We start from the raw sequence: 20,015 nt of genomic DNA, 5'->3' as shown, positions 1-20,015 counted from the left end.
AAAATACATCCAACTTAAATTGCATACACAGAACATTTTCTCAAAAATACCAATTGAGAGATGGTTGAATTTTGAACATGTTGAACTATGAACCACCGCTCACATGTGGCACTGGCAGGGAAATCACAGTAAGTGCAGTATTGCACTTAATGAAGACTCTCTTCATTTTTGATAGATGCTGGAAAGCAATATCAGGTGTGATTTCTGTAGACTGTAGATAAATGTTCAATTCATCCCAAAAATTCTCCTGGTTTCTGGAGAAGTAGTCTGTGATCTCATCACTTTAATTGTCTGGCTTCCTTGAAACAATATTCTCTGCAACATGTGGACTCTGTGCTGCTGAAAGCCCCTTGTTTTAGTCTTAAAGGGTTAGTTTGCCCATTTTAGACATGAAGTTGTATGGAATCCTTTCCAGCACTATTGCATACACACTGACCCACTCTGTAGTCACCTCCCTGGTCAGAGTTCTGGCCGCTGGAAGTTTTTCAAGAAAGTACTCCCGGTTAGTTTCCGGAGCCTCAAAACTGTGCGTTTTTACGTGAAAAAATTATTTGCGTTTCCAAGCTTTATTAATTTAACACGCAAAAAACACGCCGGTCAAAATTCATACCTCAGTTTTAATCGGCACTAGTTTCTTTCCATTTCTATCAATCCGCGCTGCTGTCAACGTCAACAGTGCGCACGTTCCGATCAGCTGTTGATAGCGCGACTCGCTGACAACATGTCTGGCTGCGAAACTTCTGATGATGAAACCAATTTTAGCACAATGTCAGACGGAACAGATGAGGATGAAAGTAATTTTAGCACAACGCCAAAGGGATACCTTTATGAACTGGAGTATACCGATGCCGAACTTCAACAGATGGAGATAGAACGGGAAGAGAGAGAGCGAGAGGACAGAGATTAAGTTGTCCAAGTTGATGCTGGCTCCACAGCTGTAGCAAGAGCCAGGATGAAGGACAAACGACAAACTATCATTCAATGAACGTGTTCAGGCACAACACTAGCCGTTACCATGAGATATATTTTACCGGAAAGGTAACTGAACCTTCTGTTCACATCACTGATGATGGCATTAACTAATGGCCCACAATATTGAAGGTTTTCTTGCTTGAGTGACTGCAACTTCTCAACAAGAATGTTTATTGTGGGGACCAAGACTCCAAAGTATGTCATTTGTCCGACTGGAGAACATCTAGGGCCTGACCTGTGAAATTACACATAAAACATGGCTGTATGCATGAGTGCAAAAATACATGATGAAAATCACAGGATGCATAAGTCATGTTTGCATAAGTCAAATCACAGCATGCATAAGTCATGATGATTATTATATTCTTAAAAGTTATTAATAGGTACTTAACTTTAAAAGAATTTACTAAAGAATTACTGAAGTCATTTAGTTTTATTAAAATTAATATTTAACATACAGTAGGCTATATACCAACAATATTTTTATTATATAAATATGGGATTCTATGAAACACTAAAAATATTTACATAAAACGATTTATTCAATACACCTAAGCCAGTTCTAACTTACCATGACATAATCTTTGATGAGTGTAATCTCTGATGGCTTCAGTCGTGGAATATCCATTTTCTCACAAACATTATGGAGCTCTTGAAGTGTCTCTTCAATGCAAGTTTTCATACGATCCATTTCATTATAGAATTCCAACGAGTTACATTAGGCACAACCAGCATTCATCCAAGCCTGTCTTTAATGTTGTCAGGAGCTTGGGTGCTTCTACTCTGCTTATTCCAAAGGCTTTGACATTTGGCGAAAGTTACCCTTGAAATCTTTTTAAATGAAGAGTCTTTCAAAGCTGCCTCAGCATATTTGCTTGCAACCAAGTGGAGAGAATGGCAGGCACAGTGTTGATGGGCTGGCAAGTGGTAGTCATCTTTTTCGGTCTCTTTTAGAAATGCTGCAACATCAGTGAACTCAACATCTGCCTCTTCATCATTTTCTTCATAATCTTCAGTCACTTCTTCTTCAGCTGTGAACACACTTTTACAAAGTTTGAACCGTTGTAGTGGTTAACACAAATTTGTTTTGAATACTGAATACCATGTGGACACTTTCAAGCATCTCTGCCAGAGTGTCATAACAAGTGCGCCTTCCCTTAATCCTTCGGCAAGCTAAAGCCCCTGAAGAGATGGTAAGCGTGTCTGAATCTATCCAATGGACAGTGACTCCCAGATAGCTCTTGTGATTCGTAGACCATGCATCTGTGGTTGTTGCTACAAATTCCTGCTCAGACAAAAATGTATACATATCTGCCTGCCTTCAAGGAAATGTATTGATCCTCTAGCATTTTGACAAATGTCTTTCTAGACATCATAAGCCTTGAAGTCAGTACCTGCTTGAATAATTCTTTAAATTCTGCCCTTTCAACAATACTGAGGGGATGAAGCCCCTGAATAACAAAATTCAGAACCAGCTTGTTGAATTTTGCCTGGGAAACTGGTGCCACATCCCTCATGAAATACTGAATTGGACTTGAAGAGCTTGAGGACCTGTTCTTGAATGGAGGGTGTCGTTATCTTCTTCCTGAATTAATTTCTGCTGCATTCTCTGTAGGCTAACTCATTCAGTTTAGATGGATGCAGTCTCAGATAGGCATAGGATAAAGGGTAAAAAGTAAAAATTAGAAAGAAAAAAACATTGTCATTTGTCAAGTATGTCATTTGAAAAAACAACAACATACTTTTGAATTATTAGTATGCAAGACAGAAATATATAAGCCTACTATTATAATACAACTGCGACACAACTGAAATTAACACCTGACCATGCGCCAAATGCGGGTGAATTTTGCAATTGGCGGGTGAAACTGTCAATCTACCTGCCACGTTGGCGGGTAGCCAATGAGAATTGAGTGATTCATTAGTTTTTTTTTTTTTTTGCTTCTTTCCGATAACATCAACAATTTTCATTCAAGCAGCTGATTTCTGTGAATGCATGTAAAACTAAATGTATATTCCAGCACAGGGTGAAGTCAGTATTTACATTAACGACGATTTGAGACAAATAAATGTACATTTAATGTAAAACTATGTAAACGGCGCTCTGTGGTGCGGCAGGATTTTGAACAAGGTCCTGAGCTGTTGCTGGGCGCCGCGGACAGACGCCAAATGGCGCCGCTGGTGTGTGTACACTGATAGAAAGTAATGTGTTCGAATTTTAAAGACTTTGAAAGTTAAACAGCATAACTGGCTTTTGAAAAATGCATGTTAAACTCACAGCACATGCAGTGATGGAGCTTGCAGAATTAACTGTGAAAGAAGAAAGCGAATCACAAGCTGCTTGTGTCGGCACAGTTCGGTTCGCTCTGAAACCAGTTGCAACTAATCTATAAACCAATTTAATATAATCAGAACCTTTGTCGTGCGATAAACGCACTAAGCTATATCGCAATTTAATTTTCTGTTTGACTTCGACTGATTAATTGACAAACAAAACGTAAACGTTAGTGGTCTTTTATGTTAATTACCAAACTGGTGGACAGACCATGGCGGGTTATTGTAATTAAATCAGAAATAGAAAATGTGTTGTAGCTAGAGAGCAATAAAGCAGGATAATTAATACTTAAAATGGCTATAACGATACTCGGTTACTAACGTAACCTCGGTTCTCTCTAGAGAGGTTCTCTCGTATTGCGTAAGTTTAGCTTACGCTACGGGAAAGATTCATCTTCTCGAGATACTGAAACCAAAAAATTATCCTTAATTTTGTATTCCTTGTCAACGCAGTGCAGCAGCTAGCAGACCTAGAGCAGGCCATCTCGCGTGCTCATTGGCTGCCCTGCGGGCAACTGCTGCAGCCTACCAGTGAGCCCGGCGTGACGTCACGCCCAATGAAGGGCGCCCGCGCCTTCATAGCGTCACAGCCCGCCAGAATGGGCGTGGCTTAGCGTATAACACTAGGGGCTGTAGGCTGACTTCCCTGGTTTTCGTCGACTGAAGCGAAGTCGCTCGTGGTGCGAGCACGGCCGGTTACGCAATACTCGTTCCCTCTCTAGAGAGAACCGAGGTTACGTTAGTAACCGAGTATCGTTCTCTTACGAGAGGTTCTCTCGTATTGCGTAAGTTTAGCTTACGCTACGGGAACACTTTGTCAACGCCGTGCGCGCCAAGCATCCACATGAGACCCCGAGCTTTCAGGGGAACCCCATAAGTGGAAAAAATAAGGTGGCCAGCCACGCGGGCCATCACTTGTACATAAGCACACATAGGGAATACAGAGCAGCGCGCCGGTCTGTATAGGCACATGGCACATACCCTACTTAGTGCATCTCAACCAGGAGAGCTGAGTCATGTGAGAGTGATCTGAGCAGGAGATCTGGGCAGAATACACCTCTCCTTCAGACTGACAACAGTTTAGCCTGCAAGGCAGGAACTTCTAGGTTATAAAACCTGACAAAGGTAGACGGGGAGCTCCAGCCCGCCGCTACACATATGTCATGGATAGAAATTCCACTGGACCATGCCCACGAAGAGGCCACGCCTCTCGTGGAATGAGCCCTGATGCCCAGAGGGCATTGCAGACCTTTTGACGCGTAAGCGGCCGCTATAGCGTCTACTATCCTTCTGGACAGGCTCTGTTTCGAGGAGGCGAGACCCTTGGTGCGCCCACCAAACGAAACAAAAAGCTGTTCCGAACGCCTGAAGGAGGCGGAGCGCGTAATGTAAAACCTCAGCGCTCTGACAGGGCAGAGGAGATTCACATCACCTTCGCTGTCAGATGCTGGGAGAGCTGACAACGAAATAACTTGCGCTCTGAATGGAGTGCCCATCACTTTAGGGACATAGCCATGTCTAGGTCTGAGGATGACTTTAGAGTCATTCGGTCCGAACTCAAGACACGACGCGCTGACAGACAGCACATGCAGGTCCCCTACACGTTTTACTGACGACAGTGCAGTCAGAAAGACGGTTTTCCAGACCTCTGTCGGTGCACCATCCAGAGAACACCGACCATTTAGACGCGTAGAGCCTTCTCGTGGAAGGGGCTCTAGACTGCGTGATCGTGTTCATCACTCCTTCTGGCAGGGCAACGAGTACCCGTTGATCAACCATGCATGCAGAGACCAGCGCTCTGGATTGGGATGCCAGATCGTGCCGCGAGCCTGAGAGAGAAGATCTGCCCTCACCGGATTCGGCCACGGAGCTGTATGTGACAGCCCTGCTAGTTCCGGGAACCAAATCTGATTCTCCCAACGCGGGGCTATGAGGAGCACCGAGTGGCGCGTTTCCCTGATTCTCTTGATCACCTGTGGCAACAGAGAGACCGGAGGGAAAGCATATAGCGGGAGGCTGGGCCAAACCTGGGCCAGCGCGTCCTCGTCCTTCGAACAGACCGCCGGGCATTGAGCGTTGTCTTTTGACGCAAATAGGTCGACTTCCGCTCTGCCGAATAGGCGCCACAGTTTCTGGACCGTTTGGGGTGCAGGGACCATTCCCCTGGGGGAACATTGTCCCTGGACAGTTTGTCTGGGCCGTCGTTCAAATGGCCAGGCACATGCGCCGCCCTCAGCGAGCGCAGGTGCATCTCAGTCCAAATAAGGAGGCGTTCCGTCAGATTGCAGAGATTTCTGGATCTGATACCGCCCTGACGGTTTACATAGGATACCACAGACATGTTGTCCGAGCGGACAAGAACATGCTGGTCCTGTATGAATGGGAGGAAGCACTTCAGCGCGTTCTCGACCGCTATCATTTCCAGACAGTTTATGTGAAAACCCTTCTCCTGGTCTGACCACTGGCCAAAGGCCGGTCTGCCCTCGAACAGTGCGCCCCAACCCGAGTTGGACGCGTCTGTCGAGATGACTTTACGATAAGAGATGGTTCCCATCATTACTCCCTGCTGGTACCAGTCGGCCACTAACCAGGGCTGCAGAGCTGCTATACAGGCCTGAGTCACTCTGATTTTCTGGCCGCCAGAAACCCGGCGGGACAGGCGAGCATTCAACCAGCGTTGGAGCGGGCGCATGCGCAGTAGGCCCAGCTGGAGCACCGCTGCAACTGATGCCATACAGCCCAACATCCTTTGAAATGTTTTCAAAGGGAGAAAGCTGCCCTTCTGGAAAGATGCGGCTAGGTGGCGAACACGGCGCGCGCGCTGTGTCGATAAACGAGCCATCATGGTCACCGAGTCCAGTGCTATTCCTAAAAAGGAAATTGACTGGCTGGGTATTAATGAGCTCTTGGTCCAGTTGACCGTGAGACCCAAGCTTTCCAGATGACTGAGAAGCACTGTTCTGTGAGATAGCAGTTCTGTCTCTGACTGTGCCAATATCAGCCAATCGTCCAGATTCATTATTCATTATTCGCAGCCCCTGACTTCTCAGGGGGGCGAGCGCCGCATCCATGCACTTTGTAAATGTACGGGGTGCCAGGGACAGGCCGAACGGCAGGACGGTGTAATGATATACCTGACCGTCGAAGGCGAATCTCAAAAATTGCCTGTGACGGGGTACTATCTGAATCTGAAAATAGGCATCCTTCAAATCTAGAGAAATAAACCAGTCCCTCGGGCGAACGTGCGCGAGGATTTTCCTGGTCGTAAGCATTTTGAACGGTCTTTTCGCAAGCACTTAGTTCAAATGTCTCAGATCTAGGATAGGTCTGAAGGCTCCGTCCTTCTTGGGTACGAGAAAATATCGGCTGTAAAAGCCTGACTCGCTCAGAGAAGGCGGTACCTTTTCTATAGCCCCTTTGCACAGCAGCTTTGCTATTTCTTCGTGAAGTAGGTGTGCTACTTCCGCATTCACTATCGTCGCGGTCCGGGCTTGAAAGCGCGGGGGACGGCGAATGAATTGAAGTTTATAGCCCTGCTTTATTGTGCTCAACACCCATTCTGAAATCCCTGGGATAGTTTCCCACGCAGCTATGTGAGCCGCTAGGGGGCGAATGGCCTCCGGGTTCAGACCACCGCCATTTGCGGGCTTGTGAAACTGAACCGGAGCCGAAAGCGCGGTGCGCGCGCTCTCGGTTCTGGGCAATGGCTGCTCGCTGAAAAGCCGAAACCGGCTGATTTATGTGAGATGTCCCAATCATAAGGGATGGGGAACAGTCTTTTGTCATTTTTTGACACGCGAGCAGCGCTCCGGGCGGAAAAGCTTCCTGTAAGCGTGAGGGCGTGTGCGCGGGCACGAGACTTACAAGTGTATTTGATGCCCCGATCATAATGGATGGGGAGCGTTTTATTAATGCCCTGCGTTTTGTGATAACACTTAAACGCGCGGGCGGAGCCCGGGGGGAGGTTAGTGTTAGCAAGCGTGAACGCACTCTGGCGGGCACGAGACTTACATTCATAACCTGCTTTCTTTTGTGAAACTGACCCGGAGCCGAAAGCGCGGCACACACGCTCTCGGTTCTGGGCAATGGGTGCTCGCTGAAAACCGAGACCGGCTGATTTATGTGAGATGTCCCAATCATAAGGGATGGGGAACATTCTTCTTTTTTTTTTTTTTTTTTACTTTTTGACGCGCGAGCAGCTCTCCGGGCTGAAAAGCTTCCTGTAAGCGTGAGCGCGTGTGTGCGGGCACGAGACTTACAAGTGTATTTGACGCCCCGATCATAATGGATGGGGAGAGTTTTATTAATGCCCTGCGTTTTGTGATAACACTTAAAACGCGCGGGCGGAGCCCGGGGGGAGGTTTGTGTTAGCAAGCGTGAATGCACTCTGGCGGTTACGAGACTTACATCCATAACCTGCCTTCTTTTGTGAAACTGACCCGGAGCCGAAAGCGCGGCGCGCGCGCTCTCGGTTCTGGGCAATGGCTGCTCGCTGAAAGCCGAGACCGGCTGATTTATGTGAGATGTCCCAATCATAAGGGATGGGGAACATTCTTTTTTCACTCTTTGACGCGCGAGCAGCGCTCCGGGCGGAAAAGCTTCCTGTAAGCGTGAGCGCGGGCACTAGACTTACAAGTGTATTTGACGCCCCGATCATAATGGATGGGGAGCGTTTTATAAATGCCTTGCGTTTTGTGATAACACTTAAACGCGCGGGCGGAGCCCGGGGGGAGGTTTGTGTTAGCAAGCGTGAACGCACTCTGGCGGGCACGAGACTTACATTCATAACCTGCTTTCTTGATCGTGTAACAGAGCGGGCAGATAGTGGGCACAGACTTGTGGACACATTTCTTACATTCAACACTCGAACGGCTTTTCTGCGCTTCATGAGAGTGTGCTCTGCGAGGTTCGGAGTGCTTATGTGTAGTGGTGAACACTGGGGCGTGGGCACTTTCATTACACTTACAACACCGACGGCATGAGCCGGACCAGACATTAAATACTCTTTTTGAGATTTTTCTGGGTCGCCGTGAAAACGGCGTTTGTGTGCAGGTGAGAGGGTCAACAAACCGGCTCGTTGGCTGCTAATTGAACCACTGCAGTAGCCTGTTTGAAGGGGACTGACAGGGAATAAACTTAAACATGCACGTCTTTTCGGAGGCGATGTGTCTGTTAGTAAGCGTGAGCGCTCGTGAGCGGGCACGTAACTTACATTCTTAATCTGACATTATACTCACTTGAGATTTCTCTGGGTCGCCGCGAGAACGGCGGATGTGTGCAGGCGAGCGGGTTGCATTACCGGCTCGTTGGCTGCCAAATACACCACTGCAGTAGCCTTATCTAAGGGGACTGACAGGGCGAGACATTTCGACGGCGGCGCGCAAGCCCGTCCGGGTCATGCAGAGAGCTCGAGAGGGCTCTGCATGACGCGCGAACGGGGACGCGAGGGCGGGGTAGCTATCTTGTAATGTAAAGAGAGCTAGCCGCGTGCTCGGTGGTCGAGCAGAACTGGAACAGTGTTTGTACGAGGGCGCGCGCACGAGTAGTGGGCACGGGACCTACATGTAACACAGATGATGCCCGTCCGGGTCATGCAGAGAGCTCGAGAGGGCTCTGCATGACGCGCGAACGGGGACACGAGGGCGGGGTAGCTCTCTTGTAACGTAAAGAAAGCTAGCCGCGTGCTCGTACGTTTCCCTCGGCCTCATTCTCAGATGTGACGGCAGTGAGGCTCGTGAGCGGCAGCTGCGCGTCGGTGAGGAGAGGCGGGGGGTGTTGAAGGCTTCGAGTCGAGCCCGCAGGGTCGACAGCGGAAGCGCTTCACAGCCGGAAGTGCGAGGCGTCTTAAAAAAGACACTCGCGACTCTTTTAGAATAGGTTTTAGAATAGGTTTTAGCAAGGTAAAGGATACGTCGCCGGATAGCGTAGCTCGCACGGATGGCTGAAGGTGGCGAAGACGGCCGGCTTCCTCAGCGCTCTCCTAAGCTGGCTGTCCGCTGTTCGACGGCGGCGGTGGCTTCTCTCAGATCCAGCGATGCGAAGAGCTCGCTGAAGAGATGAAAATCAGGGAAGTCAGCCTACAGCCCCTAGTGTTATACGCTAAGCCACGCCCATTCTGGCGGGCTGTGACGCTATGAAGGCGCGGGCGCCCTTCATTGGCCGTGACGTCACGCCGGGCTCACTGGTAGGCTGCAGCAGTTGCCCGCAGGGCAGCCAATGAGCATCCGAGATGGCCTGCTCTAGGTCTGCTAGCTGCTGCACTGCGTTGACAAGGAATACAAAATTAAGGATAATTTTTTGGCTTCAGTATCTCGAGAAGATGAATCTTTCCCGTAGCGTAAGCTAAACTTACGCAATACGAGAGAACCTCTCGTAAGAGAACTCACATGTATGTGCATTCTTGAATGTTTGTTTAAAAACAATAACATTTTCAAATGTCAGATTTGTTTCTGAAAGCAAATGTTTTTAAATCCGATCATCATCTATGCCACAAACAAGTCAATCCCCGTATTTGGTCTTAAGTTGATCCATTATTGCAGTCTTGCGCTAAGCAACTCTGCTACATACTCTGTCATTTCGTTCTCTTCGTTCTCAAATCAAATTTTAATCTCACTTGGCTGAGGATTGAAATTATTTTTGAGCATTGTTACCAGTTGCTGATAAGTCTTTTCACTTGGTTTTGTAGGGCTGAGAAGATTTCACATCACCCTGTAAATTTGTGGCCCCACAATACTTATGAGAATACCTCATTACTCTCATCTTCGATTCCATTAACCACAAAAAATTGCTCCAGTATTTAAGAATATTCTTCCCATGTTTGAGATTTTGCATCAAATGCTGCTAGTTAGCAAATAGTTCCTGTAGCCATAGTTCCTCTTCTTCGCTCTGTCCTTAAGATTACTCTACTATACATGTATTGAGTTGAACTTAACACTTAACTTTCTGTTTGCAGCAGTTACAGCAGAAGGCATTAACACTCCATGCCTCCCACTTTGCACATCCAGGATGTTACAAAAAACTTTTCAGGATTTACGATGCTGATGATCTTTAAAAGGCATCATCACAGTCTGTGAGGGTCCATCGCACAGCATGAGTGTATCAGTGGCTGAGTTCTGGACTCTCACCAAAACTCCCAATATATTAAATTATGCTGTCTACTCTGCACGATGAATCTCCTAATTAAATCATGTTTGCATTCTTAATTATGATGAAAGCATTTGTGAATGTGCAGATATCCATTGGCAATGACAAGATCACACCATTCATGTCTGTCATCAGCTACAATGCTCATCGCTGCAACCTTTCATGTGAAGGGAGATCTTAATATAATGCTATAATCAACACTTTTCAAGATTATTCTTGAGAGTTGTAATAGTAAAAACATAGTCAATGTTTACAAGAGAGTTCCATGTGTAATACTTATTTCATATGCAAAGATGTTAGCCAATCATAGCAGTGGCCGTTTACACTGAAGCCTCACAGCAGACACATCCCCTCCAACACAGCGTTTAAATCAGAGAGCAAAAATCAGGGTGGAAAAAAGCCTTTTATTTCTAAATTATAACAATTTTTGTTTGTAAAATCATACTAACATTATAAGTGCACTTCATTATAAAATAATAAAGACATTGGAAAAGTAGCAGATTTACAGTAGACTTTTTTCTGGCTGTTCTTATCCACAGGATATGTGCATTTGTATGCAACTGCATTTAGAATAAAAATACATAAATAAATAAAAAAATTACATAAAAGGAAAATAGTAATGCATTAAGGCAAGGCAAGTCTCATCTTCCCTTCAGCTATGGATCGCGTAATTAAGGTTGATTGATTCAGCAGTAAGCTGTACATATAATTTTTCTTTAAGGTCACATTGCCCAAAGTCCGAGTTCCTATGCAGGGGAACTGGAATTAATCTACACCAGGAATGCTGGCAGAAGAACAACCCTGGTGTGTTTTATTTGATCAATTTCAATTTATTTAATTTAAAAAAAGAGACATTAATCAACAGTCATGAATGTAAATTAGCCCGAAGGCTTGTTTTCATTGGTAGTCCATTTGTCAGATCTTATTTGGCCTAAACAAATTATAAAAAATTATGTTAAAAGTTATACAAAAAGACAAAATATAAAAAAGACAAAGTAAATAATAATATTTTTTATAATAAAGTGAGAAACATCAATGTTTACATTGTTGATTATGAAGAAGCCATTTTTTAAAATTATATTTAAATGATGTACATTCTTTAATTGATTGTGGTATAGAATTGCGATGCTCTGAACGAAGAAACAAAGGACCCAACTGAACACAATCACTATGGCAGAGACAGAAAGGGTGGTGCCAACAGAAGTATTGGTAGATTTTTTTCCTGCTGTATTATTAGGGGGGTCCTGGAGGTCCTGGAGGTCCTGGAGGTCCTGGAGGCCCTGGAGGTCCAGGTGGGCCTGCTACACCTTGTGGACCTGGAAAAATTAAATATTAGAGAAAATATTTGATATTGATAACATACAGAATATCATATTTTTTATTTGCATTAGTTGTAATCTTGGCTCTGTTGGTTAGTTATGGTATCTGGCTTAAATAATTAAAAAAAAGAGTGAGGTTGGTGGCTTTATGTTGAAGGAATATTTAAAGGGCATATTTGATGTATGACTGGCTTACCAGGTTCTCCTCGAGGTCCTTTGAAGGAATCTGTGTGTGAAAGTTAATGCATATATGTTACATGTTTGTACTATAAGCCTAAATGTTCACATTAAAGGGGAAAAACCGTTTTAAACGTGAAAGAGGCCCCATAACCCAAGCAAAACCCCATTGAAGCAAGCGAAAGGCAGAAAGGACTAAACAGCTTACAAAGGCTTGGTGCAGTTCATGAAACAGTGCTTGACAGTTGTGACATCCAAATGTATTAATAAATGTCACTGCACCAGTACAGTGTACAGCAAAAAAGAAATTACTCAATTTGTCCAGTTTAGAGAATTTACAGTGAATGAATTGCCATTTTAAGATAAATAGGTCATTTGCACAACAACATTACTCGTCTTTTTGCTTGCAATTAAGAGAAAACAAACACAGGTGATGGTGTTTGTCACCATCACCTGGAAGGCCAAATACCAAATCACGGGTGAACCAAACCCTGGTGACCATGCAAACAGATTTTAAAATGTCTTCAATACCTGATATGTGCCTAAACTACCATAAATCAACATCTACAAGCACATAAAAAGGCAGTAAGAAGCTTAGAAATTTGCCATCAGAGGAAGAAGATTTATGTATGACCACATATCACATTAGCATTTAAGAGCTCTTATACTATGGTGCCTTACCAGTTTCAATCCAAGGGTTGAGGTCTAAGGCGGGGATATCCCCACAGTTTACGAAATTGGCTGAACTGGTGAAGCGGAAAGGATCTCTGGGAACTCTGCCGATTCCAGTGTTGTCACAGATGATGCGGGCCAGCGACACAGAGGCCAGTGATGCTTTTTGTATGGTGGTAAACACTCCTTTGTTCTCCCACCATAACCTGAACACAACGTGCAATTTGGCATTAACACCACTCAAACTCAAAGTTGTGTTTAATCAGGGTGGGAGGAGGATAGTGGCTTTCCAGGAGAGGGATTGGACACCCCTGGACTAAATACACAAAGATCTTTACCTGTCTCCCTCACGAATGTGCTGGAACTGTGTAGAGATAAGGCAGGCAAAAAGAGAACCAACACGACCACCAGGAACAAAAGGCTCAGCAACACCTCCCAACCAAATGTCAATGTTCTCAGGGGTGCCATAAAGCTCAATCAGCCTGTGAGCCAATTCAGTGTTGTTCATCACCACAGCCAATTCTTGCTCATTCTGAGGTGCCGACAGTCCACAGAACCGACGCCATGCATTATAGCCTTATGAGGAACAACAGATGGATACCGGTAAGTCTTCTCTCAAAAACACATGCATTGATAATGCAGCATGAAGCTGAATTGGCTTCACGTGGTTGGGTTTAAAGGGTTCCAAGAGTTTTTGTGCATGTTATGTATGAGTCCAGAATATTTACCTGGTATAGCGTGGTCACGGCTTCTTTGCATGTTGAGGGATGCCAAGTCCAAAGCAATGTGGGCTGTAAAGGCAAACAGTTTCTCTCTAAGAGCATTCACCATCATGTGGTCCTGCGTATTCAGTTTTGCTGGCCGACCAATCAATCCACGGAGCAGAGGATCGATGCCCCCTAAGCAAAAAGCAAAGCAGAAATAAAGTGAGATTCAAAGAAGACAGTTTTAGGACTCTGTAGGTATGCTGTAACAAGCCTCACAAACTCACCCTCAAATATCACCCTCCACGGCGTGAAGAAGGTCTCAAAGAGGGGGACACTTGAAAATTGAGGATGGTTCTGGTAATTTTCATCAAGACGAAATATGATGGGTTGGATGGCCAGGTGGGCAAAACGGAAAGCTGCTGTGGCAAAGACGTTTGCAATGGTAGGGTCCACATTTTCATTGTAACCTGGATATTGTCCAAGGCGTCTATTGTAAGCATCAGGACCCACAATTATTGGCAAGTATTCCTTAATCACCAAGACCTAAAAGAGAAAGGAGAGATTGATCATGAATATATGTTGTACTCCGCATGTAACTGCTTGTGCTTGTGTTAATGCACTTTTCATTGAGTGTCTTTACCTGGTTGTAGGCACCCACAATTTTTCTTGCCTCTTGATAGAGGATTTCACTACTCCAGGTAGGATTTTGCACATGGAGGGCACGAGCCAATCTATTGTGCTCTCTCATGAAAAGTGCATGTAATGAGGTAAGAGCAATGTTCTCAACAACACGAACATCCCCTGCACACATCAATAGTTCATTAGCATTTGCAAATAGTAGGCATATACCACACATTTTAGATGCTGCATTTACCAATGACGACTAGGAAAATAACTGAAAATTGCATATGAAATTATAAGATTTTATAAGAATGAAAAATTGAATTACCTGCAATGAAGCAAGGCACCTCTGTTAGGGTGGTTTCATTGAGGGTTTTCCTACGCGTGGCACACATGTTACTTTTTACACTGGTAAAGGGCAGATGCTCTCGTCCATTATCCTTGAACTGATCATTGACACGTAGAAGACCACCATCATTTGTCAGGTCTCGTAGTTCCTTTGCTAGCCCATCCTCTGCACCGTAAACCTGTCCAGCATCTAGGAAAGCTGTTAGAGCGTTGATCTGTTCCCGAACTTTGGGGACCCCACCAAAGATATAGGCGGTGTTCCCAGAACCACAGGCCGGTGATGAACGGAAGAAAGGGAGACAGGAGTCAGGAAGCAGGCGTTGATCTCCTGGAGGAGCCTGTGTTTTGACATTAAATGTAGCATGAAAGATCGTTATTATACAACAGTGGTCTTCACTATTTTTTTCATGAGAGCCGCACTGATTGGACAAAGTCAGTAGGAGAGCCATTTTACAGGAAAGTATAAAAAGTTACATACAGTCATAAAGACCATATCTGTTTATTAATATGTCACCCCTGAACATTCAATATGCAATGCAATAAATATATATTTTTTTTAATGATTTACCAGTCAAATTTGTAACTGAGACAAGATGATTTCCCTTAATGACAAAAAAGCAGGATTTCCAGAATAGATTCATCCCAGAATGACGTTAAGTTATTTTTTTCTACATTAGCCCCTCATGTAGGCTATCTAATCATCCAAGAGCACATGTGGCATTAAGAGCTGGAAATACCGCCATAACTGGCAACTCCGCAGGGACTGGATATGTTTACATGCACAACTTTTGTTTCAATCGGTCTGAATTCCTTGTGATTGATTAATCTGAATGTATTGTAGTTTACATGAATGCTTAACATCGTGATATGATGCATGATCGGGGTGATGTGCACGTTTATAAGTCAAAAGATTCAAATTGGGAATAGGTTTTTTGACATTCGCACACTGCACAAATATACAAAGTTTCCCGCTGTTGTCGCGTAATAACCATTTTCCTACATTGATTCTTTATTTGTTTTAAACAGCAGACTTAATATCAAATTCTGGTCATAATTTGGAGACTGTGATGAACCGTTATGCCGTGCTGTTTGTATTGATCACTCAGTAAAAATGCCCAAAATCAGTCGTCTGTGGATGAGAATCTGAAACAAGGACTGGTGAGCCGTTTTCCTGCTTCACTTCACAAATACTGAGTGAAAGGAGAATTATAGAACGATGTGACACTCGTTTATACGACACTTTATTCATCAGAAGAACAGCGCGACGGACGGCGTCCTTTCAGTTTCGGTTTTCAATCGATCAAGTGAACATGTTCTCTCGATAAACCACCCCTTTCAATCCGATCAAAATTATTTGAAAATAGAGCTGACACTTTGAGGTTATGTTATAGTCCTACTTCTTTTTAAATGTTTTTATAAAATATCTGTAGTGACTGCTTGATCATATCACTGTATTATTTTCCGCCATGCGAGCCACAAATGAAAGCCGCGCAATGAGTAATGCTGTTATACAACAACAATACTGGGACAATATTTGACAGAAGGACAATCTTTGACTGACCGGAATTGGAAAGCAGGGTTCAGATCGCTCACAGCTCTCATCACAGTTGAGGCCACTGCTGAAGGACCTAATGCTTGGTGAGGTGGGCGTAAAAGTCAGATCGTGGTCAACCCATTGCCCAAAGATGGTAAGCATGAAGGTAAAGTCACGATCACTCTCTATGTCAGCATCTGCAGTGCTTAGAATACGATTGGAAACCAGTCTGACCTGGAATCAGTGAGGTAGACAGAATTCAGACATTGTTAACTGATTGGTGGCCTACTTGATTGACAAGTAGACTTCAGTAAACTATTCATAATCATCTCCATCATACCAGGGGCAGCGCTGCACCATTAAGCAATTTTTTGGGATCCCACCCTTTGGCCTGGGAGATGTTATCCTCATAGACAGCAGGCAGCCAGCGGGTAAAAGGGGTGTTGGATGCACCAAGAAGTGGGTTATTCCTGGGAATTATAAATTTAGTTGTTTAGCAAGGCAAACACTGAGTCTTTGATTATGACTACTCTGAATAAGGAGGACAAGACAGACCTGTTGTTGCAGACATTGTTGGCAGTTCGATACTTGTGTATGTTTGGTGTGGTCCTACAAGAAGGGGGCCGGACTTGAGCAGCACAGCCTGTCAGACGTGTAATCGTGTTAAGCTCATCTAGAGTGAGCAGATCTAGGGGAAAACACATAATGACAATTTATAGCAAGGAACATCAGTTAGCGATGGATCTTTTCTGAGCTTTGCCATTTTTGCAACATGTTTTACTCATACTTGTAGCATTGATGGACCTCTTGTTTACATGATGAGCTTTCTCACTGATCAGTCTAAGCGTTTGCCCCATGTAGTCTGCGGCTCTCACAGCCTCTCGTGTCTTTCGAGCTGGCTGTTTCAGCAGACGTAGCTTGTCGGAAGGCTTGATGACATCTTTGCGCACCCTTGCCAAACTCCTGGAAGTGGGGAGATTTATAAAAATAAAATGGATCAATGATTGAGGATGGCACGGGAATATTGAGCAATATTCTTACACACTTTACTCACTCATCACGAGAATACTTGTATGCAGCATCTACTATTTGCTTTCCTTCCTCGATTGAATCTAGAATGAAACGTCGCCCAGGACTCTCTTCTTCTGCTAAAAAAAGAAAAGGGTATTAAATCATCAAATCATTGCCACAGAAATACTAATAATGACTATTTTTATTGAAACCTGTATTTTTTATATTGCTAATCATTAGCTTTTTAATTTTTGATGGCATGGTTTTGATGGCATGACTGCTGGCAGTAGATCCTTCTCCTATTTAGCACCAAAACTTTGGAACAATCTCCCTAACATTGTCCAGGAAGCAGACACAGTCTGTCAGTTCAAATCTAGACTAAAACACATCTCTTTGGCTTAGCATACACATAACACATTATAGACTTCTGTAATTCAATGTTAGGCTGCATAGTTTAGATCAGTTGGAACCGGGAACACTTCCCATAAATCCTGATGTTCTTGGTACATCATAAGAAGGATGGCGTCTACGCTGGTATTAGTCTCTCTGTTTATCCCGAGTTTTACCGCAGTCCGCAGGATCCAGGCCGTATCCGGATATGATGAAAGACCTGAGCCTGGACACAACGACACTAGTCTCTCCCTTGTGAAGGCCTCCTTCCCTTTACCTCTGTTATGATAAAACATTGTCAGGATATTTCCGATTCACGTGGCTACGCGGAAGCGATAAAAAATTCTCAGAACCACCAGGCACTGGTTTATGCAAATGAGCAGCCGGACGCATTGAAGGTTTTCTGTTATAACGGTGTCGTGTTAGCGGCCCCTGAGTTAATAACTAATGATCGTTGCGACGGAAGGGAATCAATCAAAACTAACTTTAGCTGGACAATAACTTTATTCTATAGCTGATGTAAAGCCAAAACAATCTCTGTTACTTTAATGTCCTATTATCACTGTAAAGCTGCTTTGAAATAGTCCATATTGTTAAAAGCGCTATATAAATGAAGGTGACTTGACTTGACTTGTCTAAAGGCCCCCAATATATTTCAAGTGAAATTGAAGAACAGAATGAGGTGGCGTCGTTTTGTACAAAATCAGAAAAGTTCGCTCCAGCTGGTAAACACCTTCGTACTACCAATTGGTCCAAGGTGATTATGTAATAGTTTGGTGTGCGCAGAGGCTGCATTTTCTTTAAAAAGGGAATCTCCAGTTCATTTCTTCTGTTCAGTCTGTCGAAGTCGGAAGTCCGCAAGTAAAAACATGTTTAATACTGTAAAGCTGCTTGATTGACATCTATTGTATAAAGTAAGTGATATAATATAAACTTGACGTGACTTTACTGAAGTGCCGATTTGCTGAGCTCGTGCAAACATATCCAAGTTGCTACGATCAGATGCTTTTCTTACACTTTCTTTAAAATTGCTTTTTTCCCCTCATTTTTGTTGTGTGTTTATTTTGTTATTGAGAGGAAAGCGTACAGCATATTTACATATTCATCTAAAACATCGTGATGTTCACTAATAGTATATCGCTGGTCACGTTTTTTAGAAGCAAAGAACGAAAAAGAACTTTGAATCCTTGAGTATATCAGGGCCTAAACTGATAAACTTACCACCCATTGAAAGGGCACAACAGCACCCAACCACAAAAAGCAAGGTGGGGTGATTCATCTCTGAAACACAAAGTGTGATATGAAAAACATTGTTTATGAAAATTGCACTTTTTGTTTTATGCATTTCCTCAATTTTGGAAGATAAATTCCTTTACATTAAAGTAAAAAAAAAAGTATTAAATGAACAATTTAACTTTTTAAAAACTAATTTAGATTAAAATGTTATTTAATACTGTAGTATACTGGAGTATAAAATACAATAGCTGTTTTTAAACAAAATAAATTTGTTTCAATATTGTGTATATTTTACATTTTAAGAGACACAGGAAAAATACAGATTTATTGTGAAAGAATCAGAAAAATTTGATAATTAAAAAAACATTCTAGAGTGATAAGTGTCTATAAAATATAACAAATAATTATACTTAAAAATACATTCTTTGCATTTGCAATCAGCATCACAGAGTTTTACAACAACTACATAAAACGTGCAAATACATTTATTTACAACAACAACAACAACAACAACAAAAAAAGCCATCTAACGATAAGTTTTAGACGTTCTGAATTTCTCACCTGGTTACAGATCTCAGGCTCTCTGGTTCTGGACTCAAGGCTCAGAGTGTGTTGTACTGACTGTATGAAGCAGCCGTGCTTTATACCGTCCCTCATCCTTAGTCTGTTAAGCATCACTGAGGGATTCGTAGGCAGAGCAACTGGTTTACTTCCTTCTTCCTTTTCACATTTACCATCTGGGGTGTTTCTTTAATTAATTGTTTTGAGGTGACACTTCTTAGTATGCATTACAGGAATGCAAAAACAATAGCTACGGATTTCTGTACGTAGCTTCTTAATACTGACACAAGAGATAGTTCACCAAAAAAATGAAAATTCTGTCATCATTTATTCACCCCTGTGTCATCCCAAAACTGTATGACTTTCCTTCTTCTAAAGAAGATATTTTGAGAAATGTCTCATTGTTTTTGTCCATACAATGGAGGTCAATAGACTCTTATATTGTTTGGTTCCCAATGTTATTCAAAATATCTCCTTTTGTGTCCAGCAGAAGAAAGAAAGGCATGCAGGTTTGGAATGACATGAGAGTGAGTAAATGACAGAATTTTTATTTTTATAGTTTCTTGCAAATTATACTACTGTATGCCATTTTGAAAGGTATATAATTAATTATATATATATATATATTATAGATACAACTCAATAAAAAATAAATGCATTATTAAGTGGGTTGATGGTTTATATTGAATATATAAAATTCAAGTTCCAGTTCGTTGTCGCTCCGAGTTCCGTCAGATGACGACGAATGGGGTTTTGCTTAGAAAGCCTATCAACTTCGAGTATTACGAAACGAGCCAATGGCAAAGAAATGCCATGGGTCTGCAGAATTTGCATAGCGTATCTCCGCCCCACCTCGTGTGTATAAAAGGAGGACGCCGGCAACATGCAGATATGTTTTCGCTTCGGAGCCAAGTTAATTCTTCACTCCACAAGCCATCTCTGAACTGTCAGCTTCTTACAGACGAGCGAGATTCTCTGGTGTTGGTGTGA

The 20,015-nt window shown here is 43.3% G+C and overlaps 1 protein-coding gene across 1 annotated transcript; it reads right to left on the bottom strand.

Annotated features, from left to right (window-relative positions):
- Window positions 1-11,081: 11,081 nt before the first annotated feature.
- On the bottom strand, window positions 11,082-19,126 carry LOC143750177 (eosinophil peroxidase-like). The gene is made up of 15 exons (XM_077243062.1): window positions 19,026-19,126; window positions 18,450-18,509; window positions 16,882-16,975; window positions 16,615-16,790; window positions 16,383-16,515; window positions 16,168-16,297; window positions 15,855-16,061; window positions 14,274-14,631; window positions 13,965-14,125; window positions 13,609-13,867; window positions 13,346-13,516; window positions 12,956-13,193; window positions 12,627-12,823; window positions 11,965-11,994; window positions 11,082-11,765 (listed from the first exon to the last, which is right to left on the bottom strand). Exons 2-15 carry the CDS (start codon window positions 18,505-18,507, stop codon window positions 11,683-11,685), a joined length of 2,295 nt encoding a protein of 764 aa, XP_077099177.1. The 5' UTR covers window positions 18,508-18,509; window positions 19,026-19,126; the 3' UTR covers window positions 11,082-11,682.
- Window positions 19,127-20,015: the final 889 nt, after the last annotated feature.

The sequence above is a fragment of the Siphateles boraxobius genome, unplaced genomic scaffold (genome assembly GCF_051911475.1).
Source record: "Siphateles boraxobius isolate OS27281-9 unplaced genomic scaffold, OSU_SipBor_1 25, whole genome shotgun sequence".
Taxonomy (NCBI): Eukaryota; Metazoa; Chordata; class Actinopteri; order Cypriniformes; family Leuciscidae; genus Siphateles; species Siphateles boraxobius.
The sequence above is the reverse complement of the archived record's forward strand: the minus strand, read 5'-3'. Positions and strand labels throughout refer to the sequence as shown.

What these genes read in the sequence shown, in the direction of transcription:
- LOC143750177 (XM_077243062.1), bottom strand. Translation starts at nt 18,507, where the DNA reads ATGAATCACCCCACCTTGCTTTTTGTGGTTGGGTGCTGTTGTGCCCTT. An exon ending in TTGTGCCCTTTCAATGGGTG is followed by an intron (nt 16,976 to 18,449) that starts GTAAGTTTATCA and finishes TTCTTTTTTTAG; the next exon opens with CAGAAGAAGAGAGTCCTGGG. An exon ending in AACCCTGCTTTCCAATTCCG is followed by an intron (nt 14,632 to 15,854) that starts GTCAGTCAAAGA and finishes GTCAAAACACAG; the next exon opens with GCTCCTCCAGGAGATCAACG.